Source organism: Psammomys obesus, unplaced genomic scaffold, assembly GCF_907164565.1.
Source record: "Psammomys obesus unplaced genomic scaffold, mPsaObe1.curated_primary_1811, whole genome shotgun sequence".
Classification (NCBI taxonomy): Eukaryota; Metazoa; Chordata; class Mammalia; order Rodentia; family Muridae; genus Psammomys; species Psammomys obesus.
Window position 1 is genome coordinate 901,184 of NW_026593895.1, and position 12,005 is coordinate 913,188.

At 49.1% G+C, this 12,005-nt stretch overlaps 1 protein-coding gene across 1 annotated transcript in view; it reads right to left on the bottom strand.

Annotated features, from left to right (window-relative positions):
• The window catches only part of Eefsec (eukaryotic elongation factor, selenocysteine-tRNA specific), a 195,084-nt gene that overhangs the window by 15,120 nt on the left and 167,959 nt on the right, over positions 1 to 12,005 (bottom strand). The window contains exon 6 of the mRNA XM_055617441.1: positions 9,563 to 9,719. Coding sequence (XP_055473416.1) covers positions 9,563 to 9,719 — 157 coding nt within the window. The remainder of the gene's footprint in view (positions 1 to 9,562; positions 9,720 to 12,005) is intronic.

The window sequence follows — 12,005 nt, forward strand, 5'->3', positions numbered from 1 at the left end:
TGTCTCACAACTGCCCCGTCAGGAAGCTGGCCTCTCCCTCACCTCCTTCTTGTCAGAGGACGGCACACACAGGTGGGACGCGCGAAGACGTGACTGAAGAAGCCTGGTGCCTGGAGCTCTCTGCTCTGTGGTCCTCCTCCACCTGCTTCTGTACCCAGCTTTAGGCAGGGAGACTGCCTGCCCAGGAGGCTCAAGAGTCTGAGAGCAGCCACAGATGACTTTTGGAGTCTTACAGGGCTTCAGGCAGGTAGAGGCCACAGACTTTGTTGTTCAGAGCAATAAGAGGTGGCTGATTTGACTCCAGTTTTAAAGAGACCCACAGCCTAGGGCTTTGTTTGAAGCCATCAAGAAAGTGGCTTCACATAGACAAATGTGCTGAGTCCTCTCCTGGCTTCCAGGCTCATTACCTCCCCTTCTGTTTCCTACGACGTTGCTCAGTGCTTCTCCAGTCTATCAGTTTCCCCACTGCACACCTCTCCTTCCTCCCCACAGCCCCTGCTTCTTACTGCCCTGCTACCTTGGGTCTCATCTGGGGCCTTTGCATAGCTGCTCCTCTGAAGAACCCCACCCAGCTCCAGGGCTGGCCTCCCTGCCTTAGAAGAATTCACGACACCCGATCCTTCACCTCTAGAACCATCACTTCTCCCTTCCCGTGAACTGCAGCCAAAGCACTTCTGCTTGTGTGTCCCTTCCTGAAGACACTGCCTGAGGGTTCAGCAAAGGGTCGACTCCCACAAAGCCAAGGTTTTTTGATTCTTAGTCACTGACAGGAAGTCAAAGCTAGCAGGAAACCAGGTGGAGCATACCAGAGCCCAATTTCTAACCATGTTACCTCCATGGCACAAGTTCACCAGAAAATCTGAGCCTGCTCTGCTGAAGGAAGCCCAACCCTAAGTGCTAGAGAAACCAGGAGTGAACAGCAGTTCTGAAAACCACATTCTGCATCTGTGGAACTGGCAAGAAACGGCCAATCATGGGACACAGTGCTAGGAATGGCAGGTATGCAAACTGGCTGATGTGCAGGCCCCTGTCTTCTGTGATGCTGGGGACAGCTGTGCTGTCAGCACCCACCCAGAGCTGCTCACTTGTGTCTCTGTGGAGTGGAGAAGTGGTATGCCCTGATAACCCCAGACAGGTGTCAGGGGTATGAACTGAGCCATTCACAGTGTGAGACACCTGTGGTTAGCCACTGTGTTACAGTGGCTGCAGGACAGGGACCCCTGAAACAGAAACAACCTGAACCTATGTCCATGAAACTGAAAACAACACAGACAAAATCCAGAAGGTTCTAAACTCAGAAATCCTTTGAGTGCCTATGTGCTTCTCAAAAAGTCTCAGATTTTAGGGCATTTTCAATTCTTAGGGAATTGGGATTCTTAGGATTAGGGATGCTCAGCTGGTAATGACTCTAAATACTGTACAATCTGAAAAATGGTCAATTTGGCACTTTTGGATAAGGGATGTTTAGCTTGTGCACTGACAGAGTCATCAAACAGGGAAAGCTTAAAGCCCACTGGGGCACAAGGTCAGCTAAAGGGAGTGACAGTCACCTCAGGGAGGGCTGGAACTTCAGCTTTATCTATACCTCTCAAAAATATAAAGCAATACAAATTCAACAAACAAACAACCCAAAATAACCCCTCTCCAAAGCTGGGTTTCCCCATAGCTCTGGATGGCCTGGAACTCCTGGCTCTACCCCTTGAACGCTAAGATTATAGGCAGGGGCTACCACATTTAGCTCCCTCTCTGAAAAGCAAGCAGGAGGCTGTGGGAGAGATCTAGACAAAGTTCCATCTCTCTGATTTGCTGACAACACAGTCATCTAACACTGTACTGTCTGGAATATGTTTTTTAGCTAAAAAAAAAAGTTTAATTATTATTATATTATTTTAGGAAATCAAATAGTGATGAAGAGGAGGAAAGCATACAGGAGACATAAAGTGACAAACTGCTTCTGGACTGTCCCTGCCCAGGCAGGAGGTAGGGATGCTGGCCTAGCAGTGGGTACCTGGTACCTAGAGCATCTGTAGCCAGGGTGTGCTCTGCTCAGCTCTAACTGCACAAGCACAGCCTCCTCACCCTGCTCCCTATACTACACAAAGTGGCTTGAGGCTACCAATTAGTTGACCAACCCAGAGTTATCAAGTACCTGCCACATGCCAGTCCTAAGGTGGGGCTCTGTCTGGAATACCGGCCATAGGGAGAAGCTGTAGGAAATTCAGCCACAGGTTTGGCAACGTGTTGTGATGGGGAACTTGGAGGGGTTAATGAGTAGTGGGTTAATGTCATCCTGGGCTAGGGAGGGGCTTCCTGAGGGAAGTTCTGTAGCATGCCCTGTGACTTTCCTGGGCTTTCCTTGATTTGTGCAAGTTCTACTAAACAGGCCCTGGATTCCAGGTCTCCAACTGCTGCCAGGAAAGACCCCTCAGACTGCCTCTTCTTGGGGCCCCAGAGCCATGATGGCCACCCTAAGAAGCCCCAGCATTGCCCATGTGGATGACGGGACCTTGTGGGGAGGTTGACCAGCAGCTGGTTTCTGTCCACTGCGCTGGTTTATGTTAATTGCAGATATTTTCATCGTATTGTGTTACTCCATCCATCTTTGTGAACGGGCCGTCTTGTAAAATTCTTTTAATTATGTTATTTTTTCTTGCCTATCTTCATCATCTACAATTATTTATAATATCATTGTCCTTGTTTCAAATGCTGGGAATAAACATTGTTGTAACAGTTCTTCGATGGGGTTCATATAATTTTTACAATTGCTTTGAAATGCCTCAGTGGTCAAAGCTGGAAGAAGCTATTCATTTAGGGGGAGAAGACACCCCAAAGTGCTCCCTATTCTGGATACCAGGTTGTCCTTGTCCAGGGCAGCCCTAGGCTGGGGTGGCAGCAGCTTATGGGGGTTGGGTCAGATTTCAGAGTTGTCCCCATAGATGTCAAGGCAAGATTCAGAAAGGGCGCCGTCGGGGTAAGATGCCAGGAGAAAGATGGATGGCTTGTTTTCATTTTTATAGGATTCTCTGAAACCTCAACTTTCACCCCTCACCCCTGTTCAGTTCTCTTCTCCCAGTGAGCTGTTTTCCTGCCTCCCTGTAGGAGTTGGCAGCTAGCTTTGGGGCAGACCCTATTGGAATGAATGGCTATTCAGGAGAGTTGCCTCATTCTGGGTATCATCTGGGGGCCCCTTTTAAGGATGTTTGGGTACAGCCAATACTTTGGATGAATTGGCATCTGGGTCTCACCCTCACATGGTCTTCTGTTCTCACTAGGAGTTTTCAGGTAGTACCATGCCCCTCTACCATTAGCACCCCACCATCTTGTGGCACTGACTTCCTCTGACAGACCTTAGAAACAAACTCTGGCCCAGGCAGGTACGGATTTGATGTGCAGATGCCCAGCAGGGAATCAGGGGGCTCAGAAGCTACCTAGACTAGACAGGATGATACCTTCTTCTACTGAGAAGCCTTCCTGGTAGTGCCCTGAGCCACAACTCCTTCTGAAGGGTTTCAGCTCAAGTGTGGAGTGATGGAACTGCCACCACAGGCTCTGGCTCTGGGTTCAGGGCACAAGCCTTTGGATCAGAGGTGCAGGTGCTGTGGAGGACCAAGGGCCATATAGGCAGCAGCACCCCAAACCTGCATAGGGTACTGGGGTGATATGCTTATGCTATGATGATCTATGGTTAGAATTAGGAGGGACCACCCCCAGGTGCAAGTCCGGAAGTGGGAACCGTGCAGTTTGCTTGGTCCAGGCTGGGAACTACAGCCTCTGCTTCCCCCATCCCCTGCCCCCCAACCCTGTGTGTGTGTGTGTGTAGGGGATGGGAAGGGGCTAAGAGTGATTTTAGTAGCCACCAAAGAAATAAGCCATAATTAGAGAGGATGGAGTGCACAGGATAAGAAAGCTGAAATCCACTCCATCTACCTGGCTGACAGGAGCATAAGATGAGGTTACCTAATGCCTCTGGCAGAAGCTTGCAGAAAACTTCTAAATATGTGGTGTTTTCTTTGTGAAAAGTAGGACAGTTTAGCTTATGGGAACCAATAATAACAAAACACTGCCCACAGTAAATTTAGGAAGATGCTCAGCACTGTTGTTCAAGGCTCAGTGTTAGAAACACTGAGCTCACAGGAAGCCCTGGGTCTCCAGGGCCAGCCTCAGCTCAGGTGCTGCCTGCTGCTGCACTCTACCAAGCAGGGCTGCCATGAAATCTCACTACCCAATACTATGTCCAGATGGGCGTAGTTACTCAATATGAACTGTGGGCCAGAGCTGGAAACATGCACACCAGTCTTTTTTGAAGGGTGAGATGATAAATGAAGAAAACTGAAGGAGAAGAATGAGAACAGAACCTCCTTCTACTACCCGAAGCTGGCTAACTGCGAGACAGAATGAGCTATTTCTTTTAGGTTACAGGTATAAAAATTGTTTTGTTTCCTATTTTTCGACTTGGAGATAGGCACAGTTCAAGCTTTGACCCCTGTGTGAGAAGTCATGGCCCCTGCTTAAGAGCTTAAGAGCCAGAAGCCTCTTAAGCAGGGCTGAGGCCGATGAGCTCACTGGTAAGGGCCCTGGTGCCGACCAGTCAGTCTAGCCCTGAGCTCTCACAGAAAGTTCCCTGTTTTCCCAGATGCTAGACTCCAGGCTCAAGGTGGGCTCTGGCAAGTTCTGCTGGGCCAGTCAAAGGTACCAGGGCTTCTGCGAATGAATGTGTTAGGCCCAAGGGGAGCAGTCATTGAACTTTTCCACAGGTGAAGGGACTGTCTTTCTAATACCACCTGTGTAATCTGGTGACATGGCACTTACTTTGGGACAGTATGGTATGTGATACTGCAGGCCGTATAACCTGAAAGAAATAAGGGGGTATTCTGTTCTTGCTCCTGACAGGGTATCCTCATCATCAAGCTTGTGGTATGTGAAAAGTGCCAGGAGGAAGGCTGGTGAAATAGTACTGGTACCTAGAGCTGGTAAAGTATTCACTGCATACATAGTATGAGGACCTGTAATCCATCCCCAGAACATATGTAAAAAAAAAAAAAAAAAAAAAAAATCCAGTGTGGTGGCACTGTGTGCCTGCAATCCCAATATTGGAAATGTGAAACAGCTTGGGGCTTGCTGGCCTAGCAAGTTCTAGATGAGAGACCCTGGCTTAACAAAACCAAAATCAAAACCAACAACCAGCCAACCAACCCTAAAATCCTGAGATGAGGGAACTCTCCCCAGATTTTCAGGCTAATAATCTGTGAGTCCTGTGAAATCTTGGTTTAAGACCAAGACACTTGGACCCTGGCTCCCTAGATCTCTTACTCAGAGAGATGGGGGCTAAGAGGGTGGACCCTGAGAGGAGGGCCTGGGATTAAAGCAGCAGGTTGTGCTGCAGGCAGTTGTTTCACAGATGGAAGAGCTTTCTGCCATAGTCATGTAATGGTCTATCCTCTGAACCCTATGTGAACACCAACTCACAGCACAGCCCTTTGCCTAGACTCCCTAGAGCCAGAGGATCTGACTTGTTGGACAGTGGTAGAAAAGTTCTGTTCAGAGTGGGTCCTCTTCAGGACACAGGTGCTCCCCAGGGACACCTGCAGTAGGCCAGGTGCCAATCCGAGTTCAGCTGGAGGCTGACAGTGAATATGGTGAACTTGGGGCCCACATGGCAAGGACTGGGTCCTCACAGACCCCAGCCACTTGGTTCCCAGGCTAAGCTTCATATCCCATTGCAGCCGAGTTCTCAGCATCAAGATGGGCTCTGTGGGCAGAAAATTGGGCCCAACAAAGTTTCTTTCTTAGCCATGTAACTTAGTAAGGTATTTGACCTGGATAGTTCACCTTGTCACACCTGTAGCCTCTGACAGTTGTGGGTAAAAGGTTCACTCAACCTGGGACTGCTGATGGGGTAACCGTTTTACCTTTTGGCCTTCTCAGGCATCCCAACAGGAAGAAGCCCAAGAAATGATGAAGATGACATTTATAGGTGCAGTAGCTACTGCCAACATGTCGTACATTGACTGTTTGGCACTGTCCTATAGATACCATGTTGAGAATGCTGCCTCAAAAGGGAGGGGCCAGCACTTGTCTGGCCTCCAAGACAGGAATGTTGTTTCATTGTCAGATTTAAAGTGAGTGACAGGCTCCCCGAGAACCTACCACAAGATGGAAAACCGTGATCTCTAGAACACCTCTTGGGTAGAACCTGGTGCCCAACACCAGCAATGGTTGATACATAGCATGTTCTTCTTTCCCCTTCCATCCAGATCTCTTCTGCACTTCTGGCATATGACCTGGCAGAGGCTGCCTCTGGCTGGCAATCGCCCTGGTCAATAGCTGAACCACTGAGGCTCTGTGAGTGAGTCACGGGTCTGTGTTAATGTGCTGAGTTCAGAGCTCTGCATGGGAAAACCAATTTTTGAATATGCCCTGAGATACTGGGTGGAAGGCTGTGGCCAGCAAATGTAGACACTGTGGCGGGGCACTGGTACCCAGGGAGAAGAGGCTGAGGATATTGGAAAGCAGCCTCACTGAGGGCATCCCCAAAGCAGAAGGATCCAGACCCAGAGTCAAGATTGCCAAGTTTTGGCAAGACCAGATGGCAAGTACAAGTCTAAGGCCTTCAGGAGTAAGCTCCTTACTTCTTTTCACCATCCAAGGACAAACCTCTGGGCTGGGGCAGAGGGTGAGTAGCAGGGAGTCTCCTGGGGCCTCTACCATGGTTGAGTTCCTCTAAGATCTTGCTGGTGGACACAAGTACCACTGCTTAAAAACTGTTCCCAAACTAGCATTTGGACACACCAAAGTAAACGGCTACAACACATAAAGCACTCAGAACAATGTCCCACAGAGCACAATGTTCAATGACTATTATGCTGTTATTATTCAACATTCTCAAATTGTGTTGCACTCTGTCCAGTCTCTGTGACGACTTAGCACTCTCTGTTCCTTCTATCCTGAATGATTTTCTTCCTTCTGTTTTCTGGGGAACTTCCTCATCACCTCTCATTCTCCTCTGGAAGGTGAGGATCATGTGATCTCTTTCCCATGACCTCTTCCCTCTTCATAGGGCTTCCCTATGAAGCTAGTTCTGAAGTCTTCTATACCAGAGGCTCCTGGGAAGGAGCTAAAACCAGTACACTGGGCTCAGGTGTCACTAAGACATAGGCCATAGCTGGAACACAGGAGGGGATGTGTGCAGAAAGTTTTGAGGGGGCAGCACTTCCTCCTTCTGTGTTTATCTCCATGAGCCCATGAAGGGCAGGTCATCTCAAGTCAGGTTCTGGCTCATGCTGGCCCAGGCTTTGGCTCTGACTTCCAAAGGTATCACAAATGCTCATCTGCATATGCTCCAGTGGCTCTCTGATGACCTGTGATCCACCAGTAACCATGGACCTGGCTCTTGCCCAGAGTTGAGACTGGGTCACAAGCTCTGCTATACCTGCTCAACCATCATTTTCACCACCACTCATCATGGGCACTGATGCCATGACAGGATGCATCATCTGCTGTACGCACAATTGGCTTGTGTGTGCTCTGGGTACAGTCTTGGGAGCCATGTCATCTTCTTGGGAAGCCTTCTAACCCCAGACTCAGTAAGGGGCCTTGCTGTGAGATGTCATAACACCATACACCTTCCCATCCAGCATTAGCATGGCTAGTCTCATGTAAACATTGAGAATGTCTACCCTATCTTCACACCTGCTGCAGGCTGACCAAGTGCCCCCCCCCCACACACACACAGAGAGAGAGAGAGAGAGAGAGAGAGAGAGAGCGCTAGTGCCAGGTCCCTCAGCTCGAGGCTGCTGTTGGAGATAGATTTTAAAAAGATTAGTTACAATGAGATTGTTAATGTTTGTTCTAATACAATATGAGTAGTGTCTACACAAAATTAAGACAGGTACACAGAGAGATGGCTATGTGAGACACAAAGAAAAAGGACATTTGTAAACCAAGGAGAGACTAGCCTTGCCCACTCTCTGATCTTGGATTTCCAGCCTCCAGACTCCAGAGCTATGAACAGTTCAACCAGTGATGCTCTTGTGGTGCCAGATGACAAGTTCACCATCCACTGTAAGCTCCATGAACGTTGAGCCACCCCAGCTGTATTCACTTTGGTAGTCTTAGGGCCCGGACCAGGGATGGTACAGTGGGGACCCAAAAGCACTGCAGAGCAGATGGAGAACTGGCTATGAATTCTTTGAGAGTAGTCACTGTGTATTAGCTGTGTGCTCAGATGGTATGCAGTTGGCTATAAAAGACAGTGGTCCTTGTCTCTGCTATGGGCGCATCTACTGCGTCCTAGCCTTAAGCAGAGAGGTACAGAGAACAGGGTTTCTGGTGACTGCTGCCTTTCTTTGTAAGAGAGCAATGTTTCTGGTGGCCCTCTGGGTCCCCTGGCCTTACCTGAGGAGAGGCCAAGGAGACTTACTTCCTGGATTGAGTCAGGGATGACCTAGCCAAGAAATTACAAACCAAGGTGATGATGATCTTACTCACCTCATCTAAACTTCCCTTCACATCTATCCTCCTTTTCCAACCCAGGATCCTGGAGCCACAGAAGACTATATGAGTCCGTGTGATATCAGAGATGGTTCCCTGTAACTATTCCAATTTTGCTCAATGGTCATAATACAAAGTATGTGGGGTAAAAGATTGGGGATCATAAGGCATTCCTACAAACAGAACCCTCAGTCCCTCCTGTGCTATAAGGAACTATGCACAAGTCTTAGCTGTAACCTTGTACTACCTGCCCAACCCCCACCCCCAGAATACTCCCACCGACGACCTCCAGTCCTGGCATGCTCAGCACATCAACTCAGACATGCAGCCTGCACACACCCAGTTTATGAGCCCCTCCCGCAGCCTCTCACACTCAGCACTCTTGGACTTGCAGCTCTCAAACACTCAGCACATCCCCGCCTCACACTCCCATCACTCCCACAATAGCACATCTCCACCTCAGATGGCCATCCCTCCCACAGCCAGCTACCTCCAGCTCAAGTCCTCACACATCTCACGTATCCCGGCTCAGGCCTGTGTGCTTGTGGTGCACTGTCTGTGGATATTTATTAAGCTCACCCTCTGTTCTCTCTCATGACAACCCGCACACCTCTAGGACCAAGCATTGGCCTAACACAGTCAGCTTCAATAAAATGCAGTTTGTATGTAGACACACACATGACCTAAGGGATGACTGCATTAAAGAAACACAGGCTGTACTTCCAGAAGCAGGTCCACACCCTGACCCAGCCATGCACATGTCCCTGAGCCTGATGGTCTCTGCAATTTACTTGAACTTACTGGGCACCATGTACTGTGCCAGCCCTGGCAGTCTTTCCCTTCCCTTCCTCCTTTGAACGCTCTGTAAGATCAATACGAACTTCACAAGGAAGCTGAGGTGTTTTCCAAATATTAAACACTGGGATAAAATTCAACTTTGACCTTGTCACTGTCCAGACCCCTTTCAGGACCCATGCTCGTTCCCTAGCCAGAGGCCAAGGCTAGCAGTGCTGTCCCAACCATGCTCAGGCCCTTCATCTCTCCCACTCTGCAGGCATGCAGCTACACTCACCAGGGATGTGGATCTTGAACTTGCCACTCTGGCCGAAGGCACTGTCGATGATGCCCTGCTCTCCTGTGGACAGCTGCACCTTAAGCCCCACAAAGAGCTGGATGTTGGTCTCCTTTTTGAACAGGGAGCGTCCGATCACACTGTAGTCATCCATTACCTGTCCCCACACAGGAGAGTAGGCATTAGTAGTGCATGCTGAGAACTGACTCTGGGTGAACTGCTGTGCCTACCTCATATGTTATGATGTATACAGAGCAGAGAGAACGTCTGAGCTACCTAGTACACAGTCACCATATTTCCTTAACACAGGCACTAAGAAGGAGCTACACTCGTGATCCTCATGGCAACCTCATGGGTCCCATGCTAAAGCCCAGATACACGTCTGCCAGACTCAGAGAGCTCGAGGAGCAGAGGTGGCATGAGTCATACCCTATGCCAGCTATCCTCTCACTTGCCTCTGCATTCAGGGCATCTGTGACTCTATGGAGCAGCAGTCCTGGCTCTAGCTTCCCTGCCGGGAGAGTCTCTAAGGAGGAGACCCGACTTGCCATCCACATGCCTTATCCACATGCCTTGGTTGAAGCTTTTCTCTGCTCACTGTGTTGTAGGCCCTACTCTTTCTCAGCCATCCATCTGCCCTCTATGATGCCCTCTGTCATCTAATTCTGGGCAGGATTCCTTATAGTCCCTGGCCCCTGCTCCCTTTTCAGGACCACTCCTTCTAGGCTCACATCCCTGCTAGGGACTTTGGCCACCCCTCACCTCTTTGTGGGAACTTGGGCTGAGAAGAGACACATGCGAGTGAGGTTGCTGGCTGAGGGCAGCCTGAATGGATTTCACCATGAGCTGTCTTCTCTCACACATCAGAAAAATGGTGTATCGTTCCTACTGGCCACACTGTGACCACAGGGAGGGAAAGGTATGAAGACACAGGGCGCTGGGTGGACATCAGCAGAACTGTGTGCACTAGGGGCACATGGAATCAGGAGAAGCTGCTGCCTCAGGGGAAGGGCATGGGGGTATTTGGAGAATTTTTTATCTTTCCTACATTCTGATCTTTGAAATGAAGAAATTAACTGTTCAAAATTAAAATTTAAAATAAATAGGGAAGTATTTGTCTTTCACTCTCACGAGGTAAGCCTATTCTTTCTTCACAGCCACAAGTAGAGGGCAGTTTCTTCCAGCCACTTATAGTGGTTGTCCCCTTCTAGGCCATTGGGCTGTCTTCTGCTAAGGTGCAACAACATCTCACTGCTACTAAAGACATCTGGATCTGGCCAAGCACCCTAGATGAGTTGTTTTGAAAAGTAGAAACTGTCTCATTTACCCTAAAAACCTTTTGGGGAAACATATCCTATTCTCCTTGATTCATAGCAGTAGATAAAAGGCACCACATTCCTTCTCTCCTGGTGATTGATGAATTGGATACAAACAATGATAAGAATTACAATCTCCACTTGTGCAGCCCTCTGTAACTCACAAGACTCTTCCCAACACAGCAACTCCTCCTTTTCCTGAGATGGCTCCAGCATACTCCCCTAGGGTAGCCCCTGCTCGTGGAGGGTGTGGCTGTTGACTTGGCCCTTCGAGGCAGCACTGCCAGCCTTCTGCTCACTGCCATCCAGAAGTCCCACTGATCAGACTTTATGAAAGCTGTACTTTACTGCTTAGGCTGGACATCCCCAGTTACAAATGGCACAAGGTGGCGCTTGCTGCTTCATAGAAACCCTTTCCCACATCCACGGAAGGGTCACTGTGCAGAGCTGGGCTCCCTGATTAAGAGGGTTCACCTCTGCAGCCCAGCCTGGCATCACCTGCATATTTAGCCTAATTGGTCTAGTGGCTCCAGCTTGCGTGGTCCATCCATGTCCCCATGATTGAAAGTGTTCAAGTCATGAGCAGCCCTTTGCCATGGGGTGTCTGCTCTTAGCCTCAGCCTCCTCCTCACCTTCAGGAACTTCATCCTACCTCGGTGGGGGGGGGGGTCTGATTTGAAGAGTAGCACACAGGCTTCCAGGCCCTTTGCAAAGCCTATGCTGAAACCCAAACCAGCAGTCAGCATATTGTAGCTCCCTTCCATATGGAAGCAGCGGCTAGAGTGCTGCCCGGGATGCTGAGGCGCATTGGGGACAGATACACCTGAGACTCAGATCCCCTATAGCGTCACTATAAGAGCTCATAGCTTACTTTGAAAGCATCTTTATAAAGCATTACTAGTAGGGCATGGTGGCACATGCCTGTCATTCTAGTTCTCGAAAGGTTGAGGCAGGAGGATAATCATGTGTTCAAACAGAATCTGGGGTACTTAGAAAGTTCAAGGTCAGCCCAGGATTCATTCATATACTACGAATCACTGTCTTTAAAAAAAAAAAAAAGTTCATTACTGGAACCAAGCCAGTTACATCCTCTTCATTCTTCCCATAAGGACCTGCACTATTCCCAT